Source organism: Acomys minous (genome assembly GCF_964271855.1).
Source record: "Acomys minous genome assembly, chromosome: 12".
In the NCBI taxonomy this organism is placed as follows: domain Eukaryota; kingdom Metazoa; phylum Chordata; class Mammalia; order Rodentia; family Muridae; genus Acomys; species Acomys minous.
Genome location: NC_140493.1, coordinates 79296939 through 79320845, shown reverse-complemented (window position 1 = coordinate 79320845; position 23907 = coordinate 79296939). Strand labels below are relative to the sequence as shown.

General features: G+C 42.0%; 2 protein-coding genes across 7 annotated transcripts in view; one reads left to right on the top strand and one right to left on the bottom strand.

Annotated features, from left to right (window-relative positions):
- Window positions 1–23907, top strand: part of VMP1 (vacuole membrane protein 1) — an 87916-nt gene that overhangs the window by 60895 nt on the left and 3114 nt on the right. For both annotated transcript variants that reach the window (XM_084803295.1, XM_084803296.1), the window contains exons 8-10: window positions 2682–2762; window positions 5848–5964; window positions 11242–11303. In XM_084803295.1, the coding sequence (XP_084659421.1) occupies window positions 2682–2762; window positions 5848–5964; window positions 11242–11303 (260 nt within the window). The remainder of the gene's footprint in view (window positions 1–2681; window positions 2763–5847; window positions 5965–11241; window positions 11304–23907) is intronic.
- On the bottom strand, window positions 313–11234 carry LOC311609879 (uncharacterized protein). Of its 5 annotated transcripts, none has more exons than XM_084803310.1 (3): window positions 8029–11234; window positions 6236–6326; window positions 313–1840 (listed from the first exon to the last, which is right to left on the bottom strand). In XM_084803310.1, exon 1 carries the CDS (start codon window positions 9651–9653, stop codon window positions 9339–9341), a length of 315 nt encoding a protein of 104 aa, XP_084659436.1. In that variant the 5' UTR covers window positions 9654–11234; the 3' UTR covers window positions 313–1840; window positions 6236–6326; window positions 8029–9338. The 5 variants fall into 5 exon arrangements, with proteins under 5 accessions (XP_084659436.1, XP_084659439.1, XP_084659435.1 ...); XM_084803313.1 differs by having other exon boundaries at window positions 8446–11234; XM_084803309.1 differs by lacking the exon at window positions 313–1840 and having other exon boundaries at window positions 5972–6326.

The window sequence follows — 23907 nt, the reverse complement described above, 5'->3', positions numbered from 1 at the left end:
TGTTCTTTCACAGGGCCCAGGCTCAATCCAATGCCAACTTCCAGCATCCATGTGCACCAGAAACATGTGTGGGGCATCGACATACATGTAGGCAGAACATATATCTTAAAAAGAAAGAGAAAAGTCAATTAAAAGAAAAGGTGGGTTACTTAAACTTCCATAGGATACTAAGACAATACAGTATTTTTCTCCAGGATCATTATATTTATTTAAATGCTTTTTTTAAACAACTTTTTTCCTGATGGGCAAGCCAGCATACACTTTGGGGGGGGGGGGCAGGGTCAAGATAGAGTTTCTCTGTGTAGCCTTGGCTGTCCTGGGCTCACTTTGTAGACTAGGCTGGCCTCGAACTCAACAGAGATACTTCTGCCTCTGCCTCTCAAGTGCTGGGATTCCAGGCTTGTGCCACCTCACCCAGCTGCTAGCATTTTTAATCAGTCCTCTTAGGGCAGAGGCAGGTGGTTCTCAAAGTTCAAAGTGGAGTTCAAAGCCAGTCTGGTCTATAGTCAAAGATTAAGTCAATGCTGGTTACAGTCAGCCCAGAAGGTTCTCTGGTTATCCTAAATCCCCTTGTTAGAGGAAACACAAAACAGCAGTGTTTTGGGACACTGTAATTATGGCTTTCTTTCCTTTCCTGTTAATCCTTGAAGCCTCTGGTGATAGAAATGTCTGTCCTTTCTTCTTCCTTTGTCTCCTTACAGTGTTGGAGGATATGTTGGTCATATCTTCAGATCTTTTTAAAGTGTAGCTGGATAGATGCACAGTCACTGTGTGTGGGTCTAGGAATGGAAGTTTCCTTATAGTTGGTTTATTATAACTTTGAAAACCAGAAAATGGTGCATGTTACTTATTTACATAGAGCCAGAGAATGAACATGTCCTCTCAGGCACTTAAGTTGTGAAATAGATAAAGGTTGTGAAATACGAAGACAGAGAAATGAAACTATAAAAAGGAATTTGTTTTTTGTTATACAGATTTTTTTTTTATAAAATGACAATTGAAGAAGTAATCAAATTGGACTCTCAACATTGTTCCCACAAATACTACAAGATTATTAAAAATCATTGAATGTACAGCTTCTTTGGTAATCTTTTCCTTCTGTCCTTACTTTAAGAATATTATTGCTACATATTTTCATTTGGCATATTCCTTGTACTTGAAGTAAGAGACAGCAATTTTTAAAAAATATTTATTTATTATTTATACATATTCTGCTTGCATGAGTGCCTGCCCACCAGAAGAGGGACCAGATCTCATGGTAGATGGTTGTGAGCCAGCATGTGGTTGCTGGGAATTGAACTCAGAACCTTTGGAAGAACAGACAGTGCTCTTAACCTCTGAGCCATCTCTCCAGTCCCGAGACAGCAATTTTTTAAAATGTTTCTTTTAAACTTTAGGAACTGAGGTTCTTTTCTGGTGGTGTTAGGTGGTATTTCTGTTTTTACAGTGAATGAATTGCCAAATAATAAACATAGAATAAAACTCTCCCACATGATGTTTAAGAGCAAGTTAAATTACAAATATTTTAAGTTGTGGACAGTATTACTCTAAAATCAACATGAAAAGAACTGTCAAATTATACAAATAACGCTTGTGCCAGCTGGGCGTGGTGGTACATGAGAAGGGAGGGGTGGAGAGATGCTGCTCTAAGGTACAAGGGCACAGGAGGGTAAGAGGAACAGAATCTGACAGCGATGACGCAGGTTAGGCAGAGCTGTCTTCATTGTCTTAAGTTCTGGCCTTCTACCCTGCTGTTACTTGGAGATTTAGTCTGTCATAAGCCAGGGTTCCAAACAAGGTCTTGGTACACATAGCCAGATTCTGTCCATCTCTAGAACATCTAGAGAAAACCCCAAAAATACAGCAGTTATTCTGTTGTTGTTGTTGTTGTTGTTGTTGTTGTTGTTGTTTTTCAAGACAGGGTTTCTCTGTTATTCTTTTTTATGTAAACGTATTAAATTTTTTAGTTTAAATTTTAACAATTTATTCACTTTGCATTCCAATCATAGTCCCTCCCTTGTTTCCTCCCGGTCCCACGCAGCAATTCATTCTTAAATGTGGGGAGACTTTTAAAAATGTGGTGCTTTTTAGAAACTTGAATGCTTCCCCACAAGCAACCTGCTACTCCTGGGATGGATCAGTGTGAGTCAGGTGTGGTGGTACATACCTTTACTCCTAGCACTCAGGAGCAGGGACAGCCTGCACTACAGGGCCAAAAGAAGAATCGATGCCTTCGGACTGTAAATTATTTAACACAATAAACTATCATAAAAAGTTGTCTTTGGGGGTAGCAAGATGCCTCTATGGATAAAGACACTTGTTGCCAAGCCAAATGACCTGAGTTCAATCCCCAGAACCTCCACAGTGGAAGGAGAGGAACATCTGCACATGTGTATATACGTACAACCACAAATACATAAATGAGGGAGAAATGTTTCTAGTAGCAGTTATGGGCTGGAGAGATGGCTCAGCTGTTAAGAGGACTGACTGCTCTTCCAGAGCACTGGGGTTCAATTCCCAGCACCTTCATGGCAGCTCATAACTGTCTGTTATTCCTGTTCCAAGAGATTTGACACTCTCACACCAATGCACATAAAATGAAAATAAATAAAAATTTTTTTAAAGAAAAGAGAGTTGTTCTTTGTACTTTTTTTAATATGTCAAAATCTTTGCTTTTACAGGACTTTGCATCACGGGCTAAACTGGCAGTTCAAAACCTAGTACAGAAAGTTGGATTTTTTGGAATTTTGGCCTGTGCTTCTGTAAGTAGATTACCTTTAAAGTTAGAAATTTCACTAAATGGTATGAATATATTTTGATCAGTTTGGTTTTTTTTAATGTATAAGTCCTTTTACCACCTTTGTGCCTGATGCCTCTGGAACTGGAATTCCAGGTAGCTGTGAGCCACTTGTGTGGGTGCTGGGAACTGAACTGTCTTCTGAACCGTTCCTTCAGCCTCTCGCTTGGCTGATAGTGTTGTTTTGTTTTGTTTTGTTTTGTTTTGTTTGAGGTTGTTTTTTGTTTTGTTTTTTTGTTTTTGTTTTTTGTTTTTTGTTTTTGTTTTTTTTGGTCTGTTTGTTTGGTTTGGTTTTTTCGAGACAGGGTTGCTCTTTGTAGCCTTGGCTGTCCTGGACTCTGTACAGGCCAGGCTGGCCTAGAACTCACAGAGATCCGCCTGCCTCTTCTCCCATGTGCTGGGATTAAATGTATGCGCCACCACTGCCCAGATCCTCTTGTTTTTAAAGATACACTCCTGAATAAACTTTTTTTGGAGACAAGGTCTTACGATGTAGCCCTGGCTGGAACTCACTGTGTAAACCAGCTAGCCTGGAACTCACAGAAATCTACCCACCCCTACCTGCTAATGCTGGGATTAAAGGTGTGCTCAACTGAGTATAAAGTCTATGAATCATTCGTGTTATTAATTCAACTTATTTGGACTTGATAGATTCACAATCTTGTTTATTGACTTAAATAATTAAAATCCATTATTCCTATGAAGACTCAATAATGAAATAAGTTAGATAAGTCTATTAATGGGAAGATTCATATAAAGCCTGACTGAAGACATCGTAGCTCCTGTTTAGGTTATGGCCAACGCCTTGGAAGCCTGAGGAATTCAGTTTCGAGTCTCAGATCCCCATAGGAAGCCTGGGTAATGGCGTGTGCCTATAATTTCAGTGACAACAAGATGGGAAATGGAGACAGAGAGACCCCTGACACACACAGGCGTGAACGCACACTTAAACCACAATGTCAGTGTGCCCAGATTCCTGTTGGTCCTGGGAATACTAGAAGTTTTCATAGTGTCGCTCCTTTCTAATGCAGTCCTCTGTCACAATAACGATAACAAACATGGAAGGGCACAAGGAGGCTTTCCTCACAAAGGCTGACAAGATTTCAGGTGGCATTTGTAATAAGCCAGATGTGGTCCACAGCACTAAGGAGGAAGATAAGAGAAGCAAAAGCTCAGCATCATCCCTGGCGACCCAGCAGGGCGGAGGCCAGCCTAGGACACATGAGACCCTGTCTCCAAAAACAAAGTTTGTGGGTTGCTGAAGTGACTCAGCAAGTAAAGGCACTTGTGGCCTGAGGACACAGAACCTGAGTTCTATCCCAGTATCTATCTATTAGAGACTTGATAGACTGAGGCCAGATGTTAGGGGAGGCGGGTTTCCCTTTCTAAGGACTAGGGAAGTGAGGGAGGGGCCTACAATTGGGATGTAAAGTAAACAAATTAAACACACACAGAGTGAGATAGATATCCAGCAAGTTGACAAGTTAGAACTGGTGTCTGTTCTGACTTTCATTTTAGACTCATTCCCATTTTATGTGGATTAAAGCAAGAAAACAAGCAAAATTAGCTGGCTATGGTGAGATTACTTTAATCTCAGTAAAGGCCTGCAAGAGGCAGGTGGATCTCTGAGTTCGAGGTCAGCCTGGGCTGCAAGTGAGTTCCAGGACAGCCAAGGCTACACAGAAAAACCCTGTCTCCAAAAAGGAAAAAATTTAAAATTTAAAAATCATAATTCATAGAATTTTGGGTATTAAAAAAGAAATAAGAAAAAGTAAGCTGAGCCGGGCATGGTGGCGCACGCCTTTAATCCCAGCACTTGGGAGGCAGAGGTAGGCGGATCGCTGTGAGTTCGAGGCCAGCCTGGTCTACAAAGTAAGTCCAGGATGCCCAAGGCTACACAGAGAGACCCTGTCTCCAAAAACCAAAAAAAAAAAAAAGAAAGAAAAGAAAAGAAAAAGAAAGCTGCGGCCTCTGCAATCTGTATCCTCTGAGAGTAGGAGAGGAGGAGGGCCTTGCGCGAGCGCCCAGTGCTGCTGGCGAGAGAATGCTTGGTCCTCCGTAGTGTGGCAGGGTTCCTAGAACACTATGTTGTGACAAATGTTTTTTAAACAGCTGGGCTTTTCTTTCTGTGTTCAAAAATAAAATAATATAAATTAATTGGCTTACAAATGGCCCCACCAACAGTCACAAGAGCAGGGCACTTCTGTGAGAGAAAAATTAATGAACTGCTCAAAAACAGCTGTGGTTTCTCCACATTTTTACATGAAGTTGTTTCAGTGTGGGGCTGTTTGGAAAGGTATTTATGTGAGTCACTTCTTTGCCTAGGACAGAGGATTCAAATCCTCTGAACCAGTGTGCTTTCATATCTCTACCCTTGATCTCCTTTTTAAAATATGTCACATGCCCCAGCCTTACGCTTTCTTAAAATGAAATACAAATAGTGACTTTGGGGGTGGGGGCGGGGCAGGTTCTCACTTGCTGTCTGTCTGTCCTGGAATCCATTCTGTGGCTGAGAGGAATTTTGAACTCCTCATCCTCCTGCCTTAACCTCCCAGATGTTACAGTTACAGGCAGGTAGTGCCAGCAGCTAATAATGTATTTTTAAATGTTGAAAGCATCCATCAATAAATGTAATTTATATACATTTATTGGATTTAATATGTTTACTTAAGATAATTGTGTTTTGGGTAGGAATTTACCTATAACTTCTCCAATAATCGTAAGACTTCATTACCAGAGAAGACAGCCACTAACTGAGCAAAAATTCACTAAAAGGAATTAAATTCCTACAATACCATGGTTTTATCCATTTTTCATATGTTAAAAACTATGTCTACAGGGTATATCTTGGTTTGCTGTGATCTTATAGGATGGCAGTCAATGGGACTCAGAATACCTATCTAGAATTCAGCACAGTGGCATTACACTAATCAGGGAATCTTTATCTTTTGTCACATAGTAAATAATGATTAAAGCAGGATACCATACACCAATATGTTTTGAATTAACGTTTTCTTTGAATTATATATAGAAGTCTTTTCTCTTGATAGATTCCAAACCCCCTGTTTGACCTGGCTGGAATAACATGTGGACACTTCCTTGTACCTTTTTGGACCTTCTTTGGTGCAACCCTGATTGGAAAAGCCATCATTAAAATGCATATCCAGGTAATTAGAGCTGACTCACTGCTGTCTGACCTTGGTTCCCTATTCATCGGTTACTTGCTTACTTAGATAATAAAGCATGCAGATTTAGAAATACGTAAATTCTCTTGCTTGTTTTTCTTTTTCTTTCCTCTTCCTTCTTGTTTTATTTTTTTTTCCTTCCATGAAACTGTCCAAACTTGTCAAATAAAAGTAATGATCTCATGTAAGAAAATGCATATAATTTTCATATACACAGTCAAAAAGTTGCAGTTTCCTTGCTGACGAGTATCACCTTTTACTGATTCTCACGTTCTTTCACATGCTCTACGTAGCACTTCGTCTCCTGGCACCAATATCCTTCACTGAAACCCAGGCAGATGTTCCTGTGATGGGGAGAAGGGTAGCTGAACAAGTGAGGAAGTGTGGGTGTGTAGTCAGAGAAGGGAGCCTGTGCTGGCTAGCCCCCAGAGCCGCACAAATAAAATGAGGCTAAGAACCTAAGCAAGAGAGTCATGGTTATATCTTAAGTTGTGAGTTATTTCATATAAGGGTAACTCTCACTAATAAAAATAAACCTGGAAAGAATTTGTTTTTAATCAGTGTGTCAGTCTCTAGTGATTCTTCTAATACCTCTCTGCCTTTGACTCTTTTTTTTCTTTTTTCTTTCTTTTTTTTTTTTTTTTTTTTTTTTTTTTGGTTTTTCGAGACAGGGTTTCTCTATGTATCCTAAGCTGTCCTGGACTCACTTTTGTAGACCAGGCTGGCCTCGAACTCACAGCGATCCGCCTGCCTCTGCCTCCCGAGTGCTGGGATTAAAGGCGTGCGCCACCACGCCCGGCTTCTGCCTTTGACTCTTAAAGGGAAGAATGAGGGGCTGGAGAGATGGCTGAGCAGTTACGGGCAGGACCCTGGTTCAGTTTACAGCACCTACATGGCTGCTAATAACCATGCTTATCTCTAATTCCTGGGGATCTGACATCCTCTTTCTGGCCTCTCTGGGCACTGCATGTACATACATACAGGCAAAACATCCATACAAAAGTAAATAAATCTGTTAAAGGAGGGAGGGCTGCCAGGCTTGTTGGACATGTGTTTAAATCTCAGCACTCACTGTGAGCTCAAGGCCAGCATGATGTCCATGCCTAGTTCTGGGCCAGCCAAGGATACATAGACAGGAGGAGGGGCAGGAGCATGCCTTGCCTTCGAGGTTTATGATCATTTAACCATCAGTGATACCCTCTTCCCACCTTCAAGACAGGGTTTCCCTGTGTAGCCTTGGCTGTCCTGTCCCTTTGTAGACCAGACTGGCCTTGAACTCACAGAGATCTGCCTGCCTCTGCCTCCCTGAGTAATGAGATTAAAGGCCTAGGCCACCATGCCCAGCTCGAACACCATATTTTTAACATGGTTAAAATATATATACTATGTGAAAATTTAAGAATAAAATTTTTATTAAACAATAGTATTTTGTAATGTTTCTCAAAATAATTTTTCTCTTTTTAATTTTTTTATTTGTTGCTTGGTTGGTTGCTGTTTCGTTCTAGGGGATAAAGAATGCTGGCATAGCTTTTTGAGTTGTCAGTACCTAGTCATTTCACCTCCTGTTATAAGAGTTATGTGTTGGAATGTTTATCTGCATGTAATATGTATTCACTACATGCATGCCTAGTGCCCAAGGAGGCTGGAAGAGGCAGTCCCTTAGGTGCTAGAAGCCAAACCCCATTCCTCCTAACTACTGAGCCATCTCTCCAGCCCCATAATCTATATTACCTTTTTAAAAAATTTTAAGGCTGGGCAGTGGTAGCGCATACCTTTAATCCCAGCACTTGGGAGGCAGAGGCAGGTGGATGGATATGAGTTCAAGGCCAGCCTGGTCTACAAAGTGAGTCCAGGACAGCCAAGACTACACAGAGAAACCCTGTCTCAAAAAATAAAACAAAAAAAAAATTTTTTTAATCCATCTAGTCCAATTGTGCTGCCCATGTACTCATAAATGCATGCCCCAAGGAGCATGTAGACCTACCAGGAGCCATACCCTTAATGAGAAAGAGGTCAAAATCCTAAGTATATTTTCTTAAGATATACCAATTCTGTTTTGTTTTGTCTTTTGAGGCAGGGTTTCTTTCTGTAATCCTGGCTGTCCTGGAACTTGATCTGTAGACCAGGCTGGCCTAGAACTGATCCACCTGCCTCTGCCTCCCCAGATTAAAGGTATGCATCACCACTCCTGGGCTCAAGTCATATTATTATACCTCATAATTTAAACTCCTCAGTGGAATTCTGGCATAAAGGAAGTGTTCTGAGTACAGTAGTCATATTAGAGTGGCTAATAGGCATTCTGTGTCTCTAAGAATGTTCCCATCTGGGATTTGAACCCAGGTCAAGCTGAGTATCCTTTCCACTGTTCTGCTAAGGGAAGTAAATGTTTTACTGCCAGCTGTTCATCAGGACCAATGATGGGTATGAGATAGTAATCCAGATTTGATAGAGAAACAAACTTACCTTTACAGGGAAAAGAGCTTGTCTTAAGACCTGGAATTCAAAACAAGCTCCAAAGGTTGAAGTTTTTCCTCTGCCTACTGTGTAGAGAGAAAAGAAAGAAAATCCATTTTTGTTTCTGAAGCAAGGATCTGGGTTTATTCTCTGACTGTGGCTATGTTTACTTGCTTTATAAAGGCATGTTACTTGATGTGCATCCAGATGTAGCTTAGAACAAGCCTTTCTTGTGCCTTGAGTAGGCAGTATTAATGACTAATATAAACATTTTGGCCAATCCAGAGAAACACCCACACACAGATTTTTTTGTACTCTACTAAAGCCTATCTCATTTGCTTTTCTTTTACCATTTTTTTTTCTCAGCATAACATTAGACAGCCTTTCGTAAGTTAGTTTTATTAATGTCTTGTTGTCAATATTCCTTGAAAATTTTCCATCAGCACATCTACTATGTTGGGTCAGAATTTTTATCTGTGTTTGCCTTCCTACTTACTGTAACTATTGTTTTTTGCCTGTCTGCATCCCCAAGAAAGAGAACACATACACACACCGAGATTGTGAGCCCTGGGGGTCAGAAAGGTTTGTTCCTTGGCTCACTAAGGTTGTCTAATGGTGATAATAGCCTCTGGCATGTAGTAGGCAAACACTAACAATTTGATAACTGAGTCACTTGACCTGTGACTGTTAGGGCACTTCATCACATGGTCTCCTTTTGTTCATTCTGCTACCATTTGTTTCCTCTGTTCACATCCTTACTCCTACATAACCCTTTCCCTTCTTTTTTTTTTTTTTATTGGCTTTGTGTTTTGTTTTGTTTTGTTTTGTTTTCCTCAAGGCAGGGTGTCTGTGTAGCCTTGGCTGTCCTGGAACTCTCTCTGTAGACCAGGCTGTCCTTGAACTCACAGAGATCCACCTGCCTCTGCCTCCTGAGCGCTGGGATTAAAGGTGTGCGCCGCTACCGCCGCCGCCACCTTCTCCTCCACTACCATCTCCTCCTCCTCCTCCTCCTCCTCCTCTACCACCTCCTCCTCCATCACCACCACCTCCACCTGCTCCACCTCCTCCTCCATCACCACCTCCTCCACCTTCACCTCCTCCACCTCCTTCTCCATCACCACCACCTCCACCTGCTCCATCTCCTCCTCCATCACCACCACCTCCACCTCCTCCACCTCCTCCTCCTCCATCACCACCTCCTCCACCTCCTCCTCCATCACCACCACCTCCTCTACCACCTCCAGGCTTCATTTTCTTTCTTGTATGCACATGAGTGGGAAAGATGTCCCATGGTCTGCGCCTTACTGTATCTGGTAGAATCCCTGCTCAGACCTTGAGCTTTGAGGGCAGAGACATGGGTTGTTTTGTTTTGTTTTGTGTTCTGTTTTGTTTTTTTGAGACATGGGTTCTTAAATGGCTACCCAGCACAGTGAGTTGTTAAGCGGCTGCATATAAAAAGGAAACTTGTTTTGTTTCTCAAGCAATGAAGTTGTGCAATTACTTGGCACTGGCAATGATGGTGGGGGAAGCCTGTGGTGGTGAAATCACTGAAAGTCACACCATTACTAATGTTGATTAGTGAGCAATTTATGGCTCCCAATAGCTGCTTTTGGTGTGGGCCTCTATGCTAGTGCTCCCTACCCCCAAGCTGACTCTGATAGCTGTCTTCTTAGCCTGGTAATGTCCTTCCACCATTTCCATAACCCTGATGTGTTGTTCCTCTTCCTGGAGCACTCTACTCTGGGGCTGGTGTTCATTTTATTCCCACCCTCCCCTTTGGTTACATTGGCTACAGTGTTTATTTAACAAACAACTGAGTGCTAAAGAGCTTGTTAGGAATCTAGCTTTTTTTTTCCTATTTAGTTAGAATTATTATGCATGTACGCTAGAATGAAATAGAAACCATTAAATCCCTAATCAATCATACATACAGCTAAATGTTCTTGTGTATGCATTGCTCTGCCCGCATGTACACCTGCAGGCCAGAAGAGGGCATCAGATCCCATTATAGATGGCTGTGAGCCACCATGTGGTTGCTGGGAATTGAACTCAGGACCTCTGGAAGAATAGTCAGTGCTCTTAACCTCTGAGCCATCTCTCCAGCCCAGCTTTATGTTTCTTAAAAACCCATAATATTGCCTTATGTTAACCGTAATAAGTACTTTATGCTCACATGTATTGAATCAAGCTGAGAATATTTGCTGTCTAATAGCCCTTAAAGTATCCTGTTTTAATGTCAGGTTTCAATGTCTTTCATTAATAGAGGATGAATTTCATTCTCACCAAACTTAAAAACTTGGAAAGTCTGATAAGGACCCTTTAGCCCTAATCCTGGAAGGTCAGGCTTGTTCAGGTTCTGGGAACCTTGATAGTGTTGCTGTAAACCTCCCAAAAAAGGTAGGCTGTCTTCCTAAAATCTCTGAAGTAGATTTCGGCCGGACTCCTTTTGTAGGAGTCATCAGCATTGAGTCAATGGTTGGTGCTGTATAGGAACCTTGGCTGCTGCCTCGCACAGGGCTGGAAGATGCAGAGCAGCTTTGTCTCCACTGTTCCCTCCCAGTCTCAGGTTTCGTGACTCATGTTTTCTCTGAGGCAGTCCTGTATCGTAGTAGAAGACTACAGCTGTGCTTAAGGAAAAGCATCTTTAAAATACTAACTAGCATTTTAATTAGATGGTCTCCAATTTAAAAAACAAACTATATTAAGATTACAGTTAGGGGTAGCACTTTTTAGACTGATACACTTTAGGATTTACAGGTATTTCTTTTAAATGACTGCTTATTTTAACTGGTGTTTTCTTTACAGAAAATCTTTGTTATAGTAACTTTCAGCAAGCACATCGTGGAGCAGATGGTGGCTGTCATTGGGTAAGTGACCCCTTCAACACTACCAGTGCTGTGTCAGTGTGTGGAAGGGCAAATTGGGATGTAAAATTTAACATAGTTCTGTTTTTTGAGGAAAGAAAGTGTTTGCCTTATTGTTAGTTATTGAAAAATGATTCTTTCCCAACTGACGGGAAGAATAAAGCTAATTTTTTCCATTTCTTTGGAAACTAAGTATTGGTTCACACAATTCTTGATTTTAAAGAGCTTTGGGGTTAGAGTGTGTGGCCTCTCTTTGTAGAAAAGGCATGTGTGTGTCATTACAGTGTAACAGAGCATTGGGCCAACTACAGGTGCATGTAAGTTAAATATAAATTTTACATAATTTTTTGGAGGGAGGGGGTTGTGGGTTTTCTTTTTTTGTTTTGTTTTGTTTGTTTGTTTGTCTGTCTGTCTGTCTATTTGAGACAGGTTTTCTTTGTGTAGCCCTGGCTGTCCTGGGATACACTTTGTAGACCAGACTGGCCTGGAACTCAAAGAGATCTACCTGCCTTTGCCTCTCAAGAGCTGTGATTAAAGGCATGTGCCACTATGCCAGGCTTACATAATGTTCTAGTATTTCTTTAAAGGGGATGCAATGGTATATTAAAATATTCTCAAAACTTGTCAGGAAAGAATTCCTCACTTACTGCACTAGAGAAAAATTAGGCCAAACTATCCAATGCTTTTTATTATCATCTTTTTTTTTTTTTTTTTTTTTTTTGCAATTCAAATGATAATGTCACAAAATTGCCAGTTTCAGGTCAACAAAACAATAAAGAAACACCCATTTTGATTAACTTTCAACTGGAATGTGAACAGAGTCAGGTGTTAGAAATGGAATCAATATTTATTGGGGTTTTAGCTTGCTGCTTCGTCTTTCATGTGATTTATTTCTTACTTTTTTTTTTCAAGAGAGATCTATTTCCATTTAGTAATAGAGTGGTGCCACAATGGGAATGTGTTAAGATGAAGTGCAGTTTGTTTACTTTTAATGTAGATCTCCATCTGAAAAGTCACTGGCAAGCCTTAATTCTGGCTCACTTCTGATTTTTTAAAAATATTTATTTATTATGTATACAATGTTGTATCTGCATGTACACCTGTAGGCGAGAAGAGGGCACTAAATCTCATTATAGATGGTTGTGAGCCACCATGTGGTTGCTGGGAATTGAACTCAGGACCTCTGGAAGAGCAGCAGCCAGTGCTCTTAACCTCTGAGCCATCTCTCCAGCCCTCACTTCTGATTATTAATGTGGAGTATAATTCATACATGAAACTGTAACCGCTCTAGCCAGTGGTTGTGGGGCACTTGGAACAGAGAGGCAGGGGAATCTCTGTAAGGTTAAGGGCAGCCACGTCTACTCAAAGAAGAGGAAAAGAAAGAAATTGTAACCAGTCTAGTTTCTATGCCGCCTGAATCTGTATAAACTAAATTATAGGTTACATATATCTATCACTTTCCAAGTAAAGGACGATGGGCCTCCTCATACAGGCCTGTCATCCCAGCCCTTGGGAAAGCTTAAGGCAGGGCCCAGGATTTGAGGCCATCCCGAGCTACGTATTACATGGGCGTGTGGAAGCTGGATTTTTTTTTTTCCGTTTTTGAAATATGAGGAAAATACTCTTCAACTCTTAGAGATTATTCCACCTCCCTTGAGAAAACTCTGAAAAGACAGACACACTGTTGGCTGTCATACATGTCTACACATTGTAGAATGACAGTGTACCATGTGCACCCATGTAGCAGTGATAGTTTCAGTTACTTTACACCCCCTACATCCCCATCAACTGTTTCTTCAGCCTTTGGGGTTTCTAGAAGCTTGTATTACAGACCTGCCTGTCTCATGCCCCACACTGTTTCTGTCCCTTCAGACCCGTTACCAACAGTATCTCAATCATCCACTCTTTTTTTTTTAACCTTCGTTTGTTTCCCGTTTGTTCTTAAAATAAAACCAAACTCCTTAAGAAGGCATGCGGAGCTCTGAGTGTCCTCCGCTCAGTGTCACAGATACTTGCGTCCCACCATTCATCTTTGAGCCTGCTGTTCCCTCCGCCTGCCTCAGGATGTCTTAACCTTTCCACTCTTGATCTTTTAGGCCAAATAACTCATTGTTTTGAGGGACTGTCCCGTGTATTGTTACGGCAGCTAGTGTCTCTGTCCTCTACACAGTACATGCCCTTAGCAACCCCCAGTCTAACAGTCAGGTTATGTCACAGGGTAAAGCAGTTGCTCAGCAGAACGCCATTTTGGCAGTATGCTTGAGGCCCTAGGCTCAATGTCTTGATGTGCAAATAATAATTATCATCCCACAGCCAGGAGTAACTTAGTTGTAGGTAAAGGCCTTAGATGTAGAATGTCCCCTGTGTATTTCCAAGCACCACAAAAAGTTCCACACTGGTGTTAAATGTATGGAGGATAAATCCATCACCCACAGAATGTCCATTAGATTTCAGCTTTTATCCTCAGAAAAACCTTCTGTGATTTGGTTAAATACTCCTGCACCAGGGACCTCTCTGCACCTCAACATGCAGGACATGCACTTACAGCTTTATTTTTATGTTTATGAGTGTATGATTGTTATTCCCACCCCACCCCACCCCCACCACTGTACCTTCTTTTCTCTTTCTGGGAATCTTGGCTTTGGCTTTTTTTGGGGGGGGGGGTTGGGTTTTCGAGACAGGGTTTCTCTGTGTATCCTTGGCTGTCCTAGACTAACTTTGTAGGGCAGGCTGGCCTCAAACTCACAGCTATCCACCTGCCTCTGCCTCCTGAGTGCTGGGATTAAAGGCATGCACCACCACGCCTGGCTCTTTCTGGGAATCTTATGTAGCCCAGGCTGACCTCAAACATTCTTATATAATTGAGGCCAGTCTTAAACTTCTTTTTTTTTTCTTCTTCTTTTTTTACTTTATTTCTTTTTATGTACATGGTGTTTTGCCTGCATGTATGTGTGAGGGCATCAGATCCCCTGGAACTGGAATTGCAGACAGTTGTGAGCTGCCATATAGGTGCTGAGAATTGAACCTGGGTCCTCTGGGAGAACAGCCAGTGATTTTAACCACTGAGCCATCTCTCCAGCCCCAAACTTAAGCTTCTTAAACTTGCCTCCACCTCTTGAGTGCTGGAATGATAACATGCCTCACCAGGCTCAGTCTGCGTGGCTCTGGGATCAAATCCAAGACTTTATGCGTGCTGGGCAGTCTCAGCTACCTCCCTAGCCCCCTTGACCATCTTTTTTTCTACCAGCTCACAGAAGTCCATCTGCCCCTGCCACCCAGTGATGAGATTAAAGGTGTGTGCCTCCATGCCCAGCATCTGTCAGCTTAAATGTACGAGGCCATGGGTAGTGTTCCCAGCTCTGAGTACCTGACAGCCTGACTCACATAGAACACTCAGGAAATGACCACATGCTGTTTCACATAAAGATTTAGTCAGCAGTGGTGCTGCAGGCCTTTAACGCTAGCACTTGGGAGGCAGAGAGAGGCAGGTGGATGGATCTCTGTGAGTTCGAGACCACCCTGGTCTACAAAGTGAGTTCCAGGATAGCCAGAGCTGTTACACAGAGAAACCCTGTCTCAAAAAACCAAAAAAATTTAGTCTATAAAATCATCAGATCGTTTGGATAGCCCATATTTTTCTATTTGTTTCCTTAGATTTTGAAATCTCTAGGGAATTCTGCTGTTTCTCTACATTATATAAAAGTTGAAGTTATTTTAACATTTGGATTACTTAGTTAAATTGTAAATTTTATTTATTTAAATTGTTTTTAAAAATCCTTTCTTTTAAACTGCATACATTAGCATGGCCTTTCAAAGAATCAAAGATGGCTCTGGCTTAAGGACCCACATTGATGGCTCCTGCATGCAGGCACATATACATATATATAAGCCAGATGGTAGTAGTGCCTATCTTTAATCCTAGTAGTCTGGAGGCAGAGGCAGGCAGATTTCTTTGAGTTCAAGGACAGCCAGGGCTACACAGAGAAACCTTGTTTCAAAAAAACTATGTATCAGGGGAGAGGGGCTTTAATCCCAAATGCTGGGGTTAAAAGTGTGCACCATCATGCCCAGCTCAGGCTTTGATTTTTTTTAAACATACATTTTGGGGGTTCCTTAATGCCTCTACCTCCTTTCCAACCCCCGACCCTAGGTAAGAGAAACAGAAGTTTAGTTGGGGCGATTCTACTCTTCCTCATGAGGAGTCCAGCAGTCCAGCTGAACAGCAGACCAAATCAGCTGCAGCCTTCCTGAAGCTTTCTCCAGAGAGATTTCTCTCTAGGACTGTCTGGAAGTGACGACCCCCCACCCCTCTCTCTCTATTTGGGCTCCTATTTATACCCTCTCAGAGTAAGAATATTTTTCAATTGGCAAAGATCAGATGCCCTCTCGTGAGACTGTTATCAGCTGTGGATAGACTACAGGCAGTTTTATATTCCACACTTGTGATCAAAACAAAAACATTAACATAGCATAACCAAAACTTCTACAACATATATGTGTATACACATGCGTGCATAGTGATTCTTTTTCTCTAAAAAATAAAGTGAAAGCCTGGGAATATAGCTTCTTCAGGGCTTGCCTAGCATGCACAAAGCCCCTGGATTCAGCCCCCAGCACCACGTGAAATAGGTGTGTTATCACGTGCCTTATAATCCCAGCACACAGGAGGTACAGGCAAGAAGAGTAGAAATTCAAGGTCATCTTCAATTACGCAGAGATTGAAGCCAGCCTGACTACAAGAGACTGTCTTTTTTAGAAACTATAATTTTCATTTTAATACATTCTAGAGTTGCCAGATTTGTATTTTATTGAATCCGAGAGCTAGTGTTATGTTTTCAAAATTATTTTCATACATGATAGAATTGCCTGATATCTTTGTCTTTTTCCTAGAACCTGCTGCAAAGATTAGCTCAGCTTCTAGATTAGCTATTAAGTCATTTAAGTATGGAGCAGGAGTAATGGCTCAGTGATTAAGTAAAAAAATAAAACTTTTAAATATATTTAAATAATGTAAGTTAATTAGATTTGGCTTCATTATCAGATGCCAAAAGATAGTTTTTTAGTTGGTTTTGTTATTGTTGTTTTGGCTTTTCTAGACAGTGTTTCTCTGTATAGCCTTGGTTGTCCTAGACTTACTTTGTAGACTCCACCTCCCTGAGTGCTGGAATTAAAGGCATGTGCCATAACACCCAGCTTAGCTTTTGTTAGTAAAAAAAAAAAAAATACAATCACAACCAGACATGGTGGGGCACGCCGTTAATCCCAGCACTCAGGAGGCAGAGGCAGGCCGATGGCTGTGAATTCGAGGTCAGCCTGGTCTACAAAGTGAGTTTAGGACAGCCAACACTACACAGAAACCCCATCTCAAAAAACAAAACAACAAGCAAACAAAATTACAATCACAATCTCTAACCAAACATGACAAGATTTGTTTTCCTATATTTTGAAACAGGACATGTTTGTTTTGTTTTTGTCTTTTGAGACAGGGTCTCTATACATATCCCTAGCTGTCCTCAATTTCACAGAGATCAGCCTGCATCTGCCTCTTCCTCTGCTAGGATTAAAGGCATGTACTGCCATGCCTGGTATAGTGTTCAAAATGAAAATCAGCAGTCGGGCTGGAGGTATGGCTCTGTGGTAGTGTTTTCCCTAGCATGCCAGGGGTTCTTAGCATTGTGCAGAAGTGACTGTGGCCCTAACCTAGCCTGTATAGCTGAGAATAGTCTTAAGCTCTTTTCTGTTATAACTGTCTCTCAGCTGTGTATCATGGCTGCCTGGAACCCACAATACACCAGGTTGGCCTTGAACTCATAGAGATCTGGCTGCCCCCATTTCCTATGTGCTGGGATTAAAGGTGTATATCATCACACCTGGCTGAAGCTGCTTTTGTATTATAGTTATCCCTGTTTTTACTTATATGTATATCTTTGAGTAAATCCCACATGCGTTTGGGTACCAGTGGAGACTGGAAGAGGGTGTCAGATTCCTTGGCACTGGAGTTACAGGCCGTCATGAGCCACCCAGCTGGTATGCTGGGAACTCAACTCAGATCCTCTGGAAGAACAGCCAGCGCTCTGAGCCAGTGAGCTGCCTCTCTAGCCCCTGTGAACTGCTAGCCTTGGCTGTCCTAGACTCACTTTGTAGACCAGGCTGGCCTCGAACTCACAGCGATCCACCTGCCTCTGCCTCCCGAGTGCTGGGATAAAAGGCGTGCGCTACGACGCCCGGCTTGGACTGCTAATTTTAATATAGGTATGGGATAGCCTAACCAGATATGATACCCTAATTTAGATGGTACCTGTCTCCCAATCATAATTAAGTTTTTTTATCTAGAACAATTCTAGAAAATAGCTGCCAATATCAGTAGGTTTAAGGGAAAATATCCTTATTATCTATTTCTAAATCAATAGGCTGGTCTAGTTATACATGTAAATAATCAGATATACTGGATCACATACACATTCGGAGAGATTAGGATTTAGATAACAGCTTTCTAATTTATGGAGTGGACAGAGACAAAACTCTATTGTTTTAAAGATGTTGCATGTATATTGTTTTGCACTCTTTGAAGTAACTCAGAGGACAGAGGCAATGCACCAGTGAACTGGAAAGCTTGAAAGCATTATTACATTTCTTGTGACCTGGTGATTGTTGTGATGACATGAAACTGATTTTTATTTAATTGTAGACTTTCTCCATTGTGAGATCTGAACATATTTCTTAAAGTGCAGAACCAAATGATAAAAATTGTAATTATAAAATGACATGTTCCGGAATTCTCACCAAATGGAGGCTAAGACTTCCCAGAAAATAACATTAAGCCTGTGACTTGCAGCAGGCCATATGCAGAGCACTGGCTTGCTGTCAGCTTGCCAGGGTCTTATTGGAAGACAAAGTCCCCAGTTTTACCACACAAGAGAAGTTTCCATAACTCAGTCATTGAACTCGAGGGCTGGGGGATGGGGTTGGCTGGAACAGGGACTTTTTACCAGATACAGAATGTTCCATGCTCTTGGTTGCTGTCTCCTATTTTTGAGTTAACTTGCTGTTTGACCTCAGAGTCATGCTTGCCTGTGGCAGAAGAGACCAGTGAACAGTTAGTAATTACGTGCTGAAATCAGAGTGGTGTTCTTGTTCTTCACTCTGTCTGCCTGGACCACAGGAGGAAGACGCTTCTTTGTCTTTTTGTTTTCTGTCTGGGTTTTTGTTTTGTTTTGTTTTTGTTTTGTTTTGTCTGTTGGGTTTTCAGTGGCTTCTTGCTGCTGCGGCTGTTGAGAGAGGGTCTCACTGAGTGGCCCTGTCTGACCTGCCACTCCTGTTGTGTAAAGCGAGCTGGCCTTGACCTCACAGAGTTCTGCCTGGGATTCAAGGCATGGGCTCCCTTACCTGGCTATCTTTTCATTATAAAATATAAACTAGTGCATGTCTCTCATTCTCTTTGACATTGATCATTATGAAATAATTTTCTTAAAAGGTTATAGAAGTCTGGACCACAAACATTCATTTCTGTGATTTGGGAAAGGATAGAGCCCAGCTCTGGCAACTCAGTTTTCCTGATTTTAAAGTTACCTCCCTGTGCAGTTGGATGAGAGCTCCCTTCTCCTGTCTGTAGCAATCTGTAGAAAAATCAGACAGGCATGGTGGCGGATCTCTGTGAGTTTGAGGCCAGCCTGGTCTACAAAGAGAGTCCAGGACAGTCAAGGCTACACAGAGAAACTGGGGTGGGGGCGGGGAGGAAGAAAAAAAAGAAATGGTATTTTGCCAGGCATGGTGGCACACGCCTTTAATCCCAACACTCAGGAGGCAGAGGCAGGAGGATCACTGTGAGTTCGAGGCCAGCCTAGTATACAAAGCAAGTCCAGGACAGCCAAGGCTAACACAGAGAGACCCTGTCTCAAAACAGAAAAGCAAAAACAAAAACAAAACTATTAGGAATAATTACTGGCAACCATTATAAGAAGTTCAGTGAATAGTAAAGTTAAAAACCAGTTATGTTAGATGATAGAATTACAGGGTAAAGGGAAAGGCAAGCCAAAGGCATTACTTTTTAAATATTTCTTGGAGATATAGATATATATTGAGAGAGAGATTGTTTTTTTGAGACAGGATTTTTCTATGTAGCCTTAGCTGTCCTCGACTGGCTTTGTAGACCAGGCTGGCCTGGAACTCATAGAGATCCACCTGCCTCTGCCTTTCAAGTGCTGGGATTTAAGGCATGTGCTACCATGTCCAGCCATAAACCTATTCTTTCATTAATAGAAGGAACCACTATGTGGTCTTGGATGAGAGAAACTGTAGAAAGAACGAAAAAAGAAAAAACTAGAGAGAAATATAAATAACAGGGCTAGAGAGATGGCAAGTTAAGAGAACTTGCTGCTTTTCAGATTGGCCCATATTGGGCAGGCCGTTTTCTGGCCTTCTTTGCGCGCGCACCCACACACACACACACACACACTCATTTAAAAAGAAAAAAACAGCCGGGCGTGGTGGTGCATGCCTTTAATCCCAGCCTGCATTAACTAGGTAACAATTGGTGTCTTTTTTTTTTTTCCCCCTCTAATCCTTGAGGGCAGGACAACTATAAATATTAATGAAGGCCCTGTGAGATGACCTTTGGCTTCTTAGGCAGATGTCTTGATAAATTTCCCCACCCTTCTGAGGAGTCCACCTTAAGAGCAGTGCGTCCCGTAATCTGTCATTGTTGAATCAGGCCAGCAGTCTGAGGTTGCTTCTGAGTCACTATGAATAGAGCTTTAGTATTGGTTGGTCCCCAGGGAAACTGGTGGTTAAATACTGTGAGAATCTTTATCAGACAGGAAATGACAACTCATTAAAATACTAACCGTTGAGCCTGTCTGGGGGTGGGAGGAAAATCTAGCCCTACAGAGTTTAACTAGAGTGTGCAAATCTCTTACCAAGAAAGAGACTTATTATTGCCTCTTGTTTGTTTTTTTAATAGAAGACAGGTGTGCATATGGTGGAAGTAGAACAGGAAAGGGCTTCTATTTTATCCTCAAAGTTTATCCCAGTGTTACCTTCAGTTTCCAGTTCATTCTCTTCCGAGGACTCTGCTAGCTTCAGTTGGAAGATGATCATTCTAGCCAAGAATGTTAGTGTGTGCTTGTGATGCCAGCACTGTGAAGACTGAGTCAGGAGACTTGAGAGTTCAGGCCAGCCTGGCCTCCATAAGAGACCCAGTCCACCGCCCAGCACCCCGGCCAGAGAAGATGAAAGGGCAGAAAGTTTTCTACTTAGGGCTCTATTCCTATGCTTCTAGACCGCATCTCAGCCATATTTTAAATTCTCCAGAAAGGACCTTTAACCTCAGCATGTGAGGAGCCCAGGCGTGAGAGTGTGAGCTCAAAGCCCACCTGCACATTTTGAGACCATGTCTGAAAAACACAACAAACAAAAAATGCAAGCCAGAGTAAATGAGTAAATTTCATTTCCTAATGAAATTGACTAATTTAATCCAGAACATTCTTAAGATAAAAGTTTTATCTCAGGCCAGGCGTGTCAGCACACACCTTTAATCCCAGCATTTAGGGAGGCAGAGGCAGGCAAATCACTGAGTTCGAGGCCAGCCTGGTCTACAAAGCCAGTCTAGGACAGCCAAGGCTACACAGAGAAACCTTGTCTCTAAAAGCCAAAAAAAAAAAAAAAAAAAAAAAAGGTTCTCTCTGTGAGCACTGGTTTTTAGCACAGATTTGGCTGTCAGGTTCCTAAAAGGCTCTTCATAGCTGCCCATTAGAAAGACAGGGAATGCTAGCGCAGATGGGTGCACACCTGTAATCCAGCACTCTAGAGGCAGGGGCAGGAGGATCTCTGTAAGTTCTAACAGGACAGCCAGGACTATATAGAAAGGGAAGAGGGAAGAGCTGTGTACAAATAGCTTGCCTTCCCCCTTGACATGTAATTAGTCTACTAAGCAAACCTTAAGGTGGGTTTAGAAGGCAGGTGTACCACGTTCCTTTAAACCTAGCACTTTTGATGGAGAGGCAGGAGGATCAGGAGTTCTAGATCACCCTTAGCTATGTAACATGTTCCAGGCCAAAAGAAATAAACAAAACAGGGCCAATAAGCTGGCTCAAGGCCAGGAGTGGTGGCACACACCTTTAATCTCAGCACTAGGGAGGTAGAGGCAGGCGGATTGCTGTGACTTCGAGTCCAGCCTGATCTACAAAGTGAGTCTAGGACAGCCAAGGTTACACAGAGAGACCCTGTCTTGAAAAACAAAAAATCAAAACAAAACATACATACATACATACATACGTGTGTGTGTGTGTGTGTGTGTGTGTGTGTGTGTGTGTGTGTGTGTGTGTAAGGGCATTTGCTGCCAAGCATGACAGCTAGAATTCAGTTCCTAAGAATGGAAGAGCCCACTCTTGCATGTTGTCCTCTGACCTCTGCATACAAGCTACAGCTCCTGTGTGCGTGACACCCACAGAGTAGCTAGGTAGACAGATAGAGCAAGCTGCTGTGTGTTTGGAGGGGGGCAAAATAACTCAGCCTCCAAGTGCTGCACAATGAGATAAAGTTCCATAGATTTCCTTGTTTAGGACCCACACCAGTTTGTTTTTACAATAAAATGTAACTGGCATACTATTAGTGCTGAGATCCTGGGGAAGCAAATCCTGGATTAAATTTAAAAGGTACTTCAGTCGTGCCCCTACAGTAGCCAGGGGAATTTTGGCCACTTAACAAAATAGTGCATTTTCGATGGTTTGGTTTGGGGTAATGGGGGGGGGGGGCGTGCACTGAAACACACAGGGTTTCTCTTTACAGCTCTGGCTGTCCTGGAAGACACTATGTAGACGAGGCTGGCCTCTGCCTTCTAAGTGCTGAGATTGAAGGCATATGCCACCATGCCTGGCATGATTGTTTCAATATAGCTTGTGTGTGTGTGTGTGTGTGTGTGTGTGTGTGTGTGTGTGCACGCAGGTACAGGTGCACTCCTCAGGTTGCCAGGCTTATGGCAGGTGTGCATCCATTGAGTAGCCTGGGTGGCCTTGTTTTTCTTTTGTTTTTTTGTTTGTTTGTTTGTTTGTTTTTGTTTTGTTTTTTGTTTGTTTGTTTGTTTTGGTTTTTCGAGACAGGGTTTCTCTGTGTAGCCTTGGCTGTCCTGGACTCACTTTGTAGACCAGGTTGGCCTCAAACTCACAGCGATCCACCTGCCTCTGCCTCCCGAGTGCTGGGATTAAAGGTGTGCGCCACCACGCCCGTCTTGTTTTTCTTTTAAGACAAGGTTTCACAGTATATTTCAGCCTTTATCTGGAAACGTGCTATCCTCCTGCCTCAGTTTGCCCAGTACAGAGATTATAAACATAATACCCCCTTTTTTGGCAAAATAGTATACTTTTTCAGGTCATATTTCTGTTAAGTACAGTGCCATAGTGTCATGGCAATACATTAAAAAAAAAAAACAGAATAGAAAAACCCACACAGAATCTTAACGAACACAAGGAAAAGTTCAAATATTTCATACCAAGGTCTAGTTTGGTTACTATCTCTGTGGTGAAGTGACTCAAAGTTAATTAGATGTGTTTTTATATGTGGTGAACCAACTTGTTTGAGACACAATTTGAAAGGATTCCCATGAAAAGTAGGGATATTGGGAGGCAGAGGCAGGTGGATGTCTGTGAGTTTGAGGCCAACCTGGTCTACAAAGCAAGTCCAAAACAGCCAAAGCTACATAGAAAAACCAATGTGCTGAGTTTCAGATTTATTCAGATAAGTTATTTGCTCATAATAGTTTTGGTTACAATATTAAATAATTTTTAAAATTCCTTCTATTTTCATCTTTTTCCTCATATCTATAGAAATTTGCAGGAAGAACTCCCACACCACCACAGAGCACCTCAATAAATTCATCTTAACATCCGTCACAAAATATCCCCTTGAAAATCTTCAAATTGGCAAACAGTAAAGGGCTTAAGATGAATGGCAAATGTCTATGTCTTCAGACTGTTGTGAAGGGATTCTGGAATGTTCGCTGTCAGGCCGTTCCTCATCGCCTGCAACAACAGAAGAATCTTAGTGCTTTCTAACACATGCACTTTGTTCTCTCTCTTCTTCCTGTTATACCTCTTCTGGGAGTTAGGTTGATGGTGTGGAGTGCCAGTGTTAGGGCAGGATGCACTGACGTACAAAGAGGGAAGCTCTTACTGCTCCCGTGCACCGGCTGCAGTCAAAGCTAGTGTGTCTGTGTTTCTAGTGTAAATGGAGAGACTATCTGCATTCCTGCCTGTACTGTTAGGAAAGGTTGCTTAAACCCCTAAGGAAATGCTTGTTTTTCTTTAAAAAAAAAAAAAAGTTCTGTTTTTGTTGACTTGCAGTTAGAATTATGACTGGTAAGTAGTAACACAGCTGTGATCTACCTCCCTAGCTTAAGGCCATTTAGACATCACTGACTTGTGGGCACTTTGACTCACACCTGTAATCTAGCCCTTGGGACAGATTGTCTGCTCAAGCTACAGGTGACACATCATCCCTCAGGCACGTCTCCTTTCTCCTTCCAGTTCTTTTCACGTGTGTTTTCTATACAAAACCTTTAGGATTGTACTTTCTTCTGTCTTGTTTTTTGAGACAAGGTCTCTGTGTAGCTCTG

Bases quoted from the DNA above. Each gene is read 5' to 3' on its own strand.
- LOC311609879 (XM_084803310.1), bottom strand. From the start codon at position 9,653: ATGGAGGAGGAGGTGGAGGAGGTGGTGATGGAGGAGGAGGAGGTGGAG.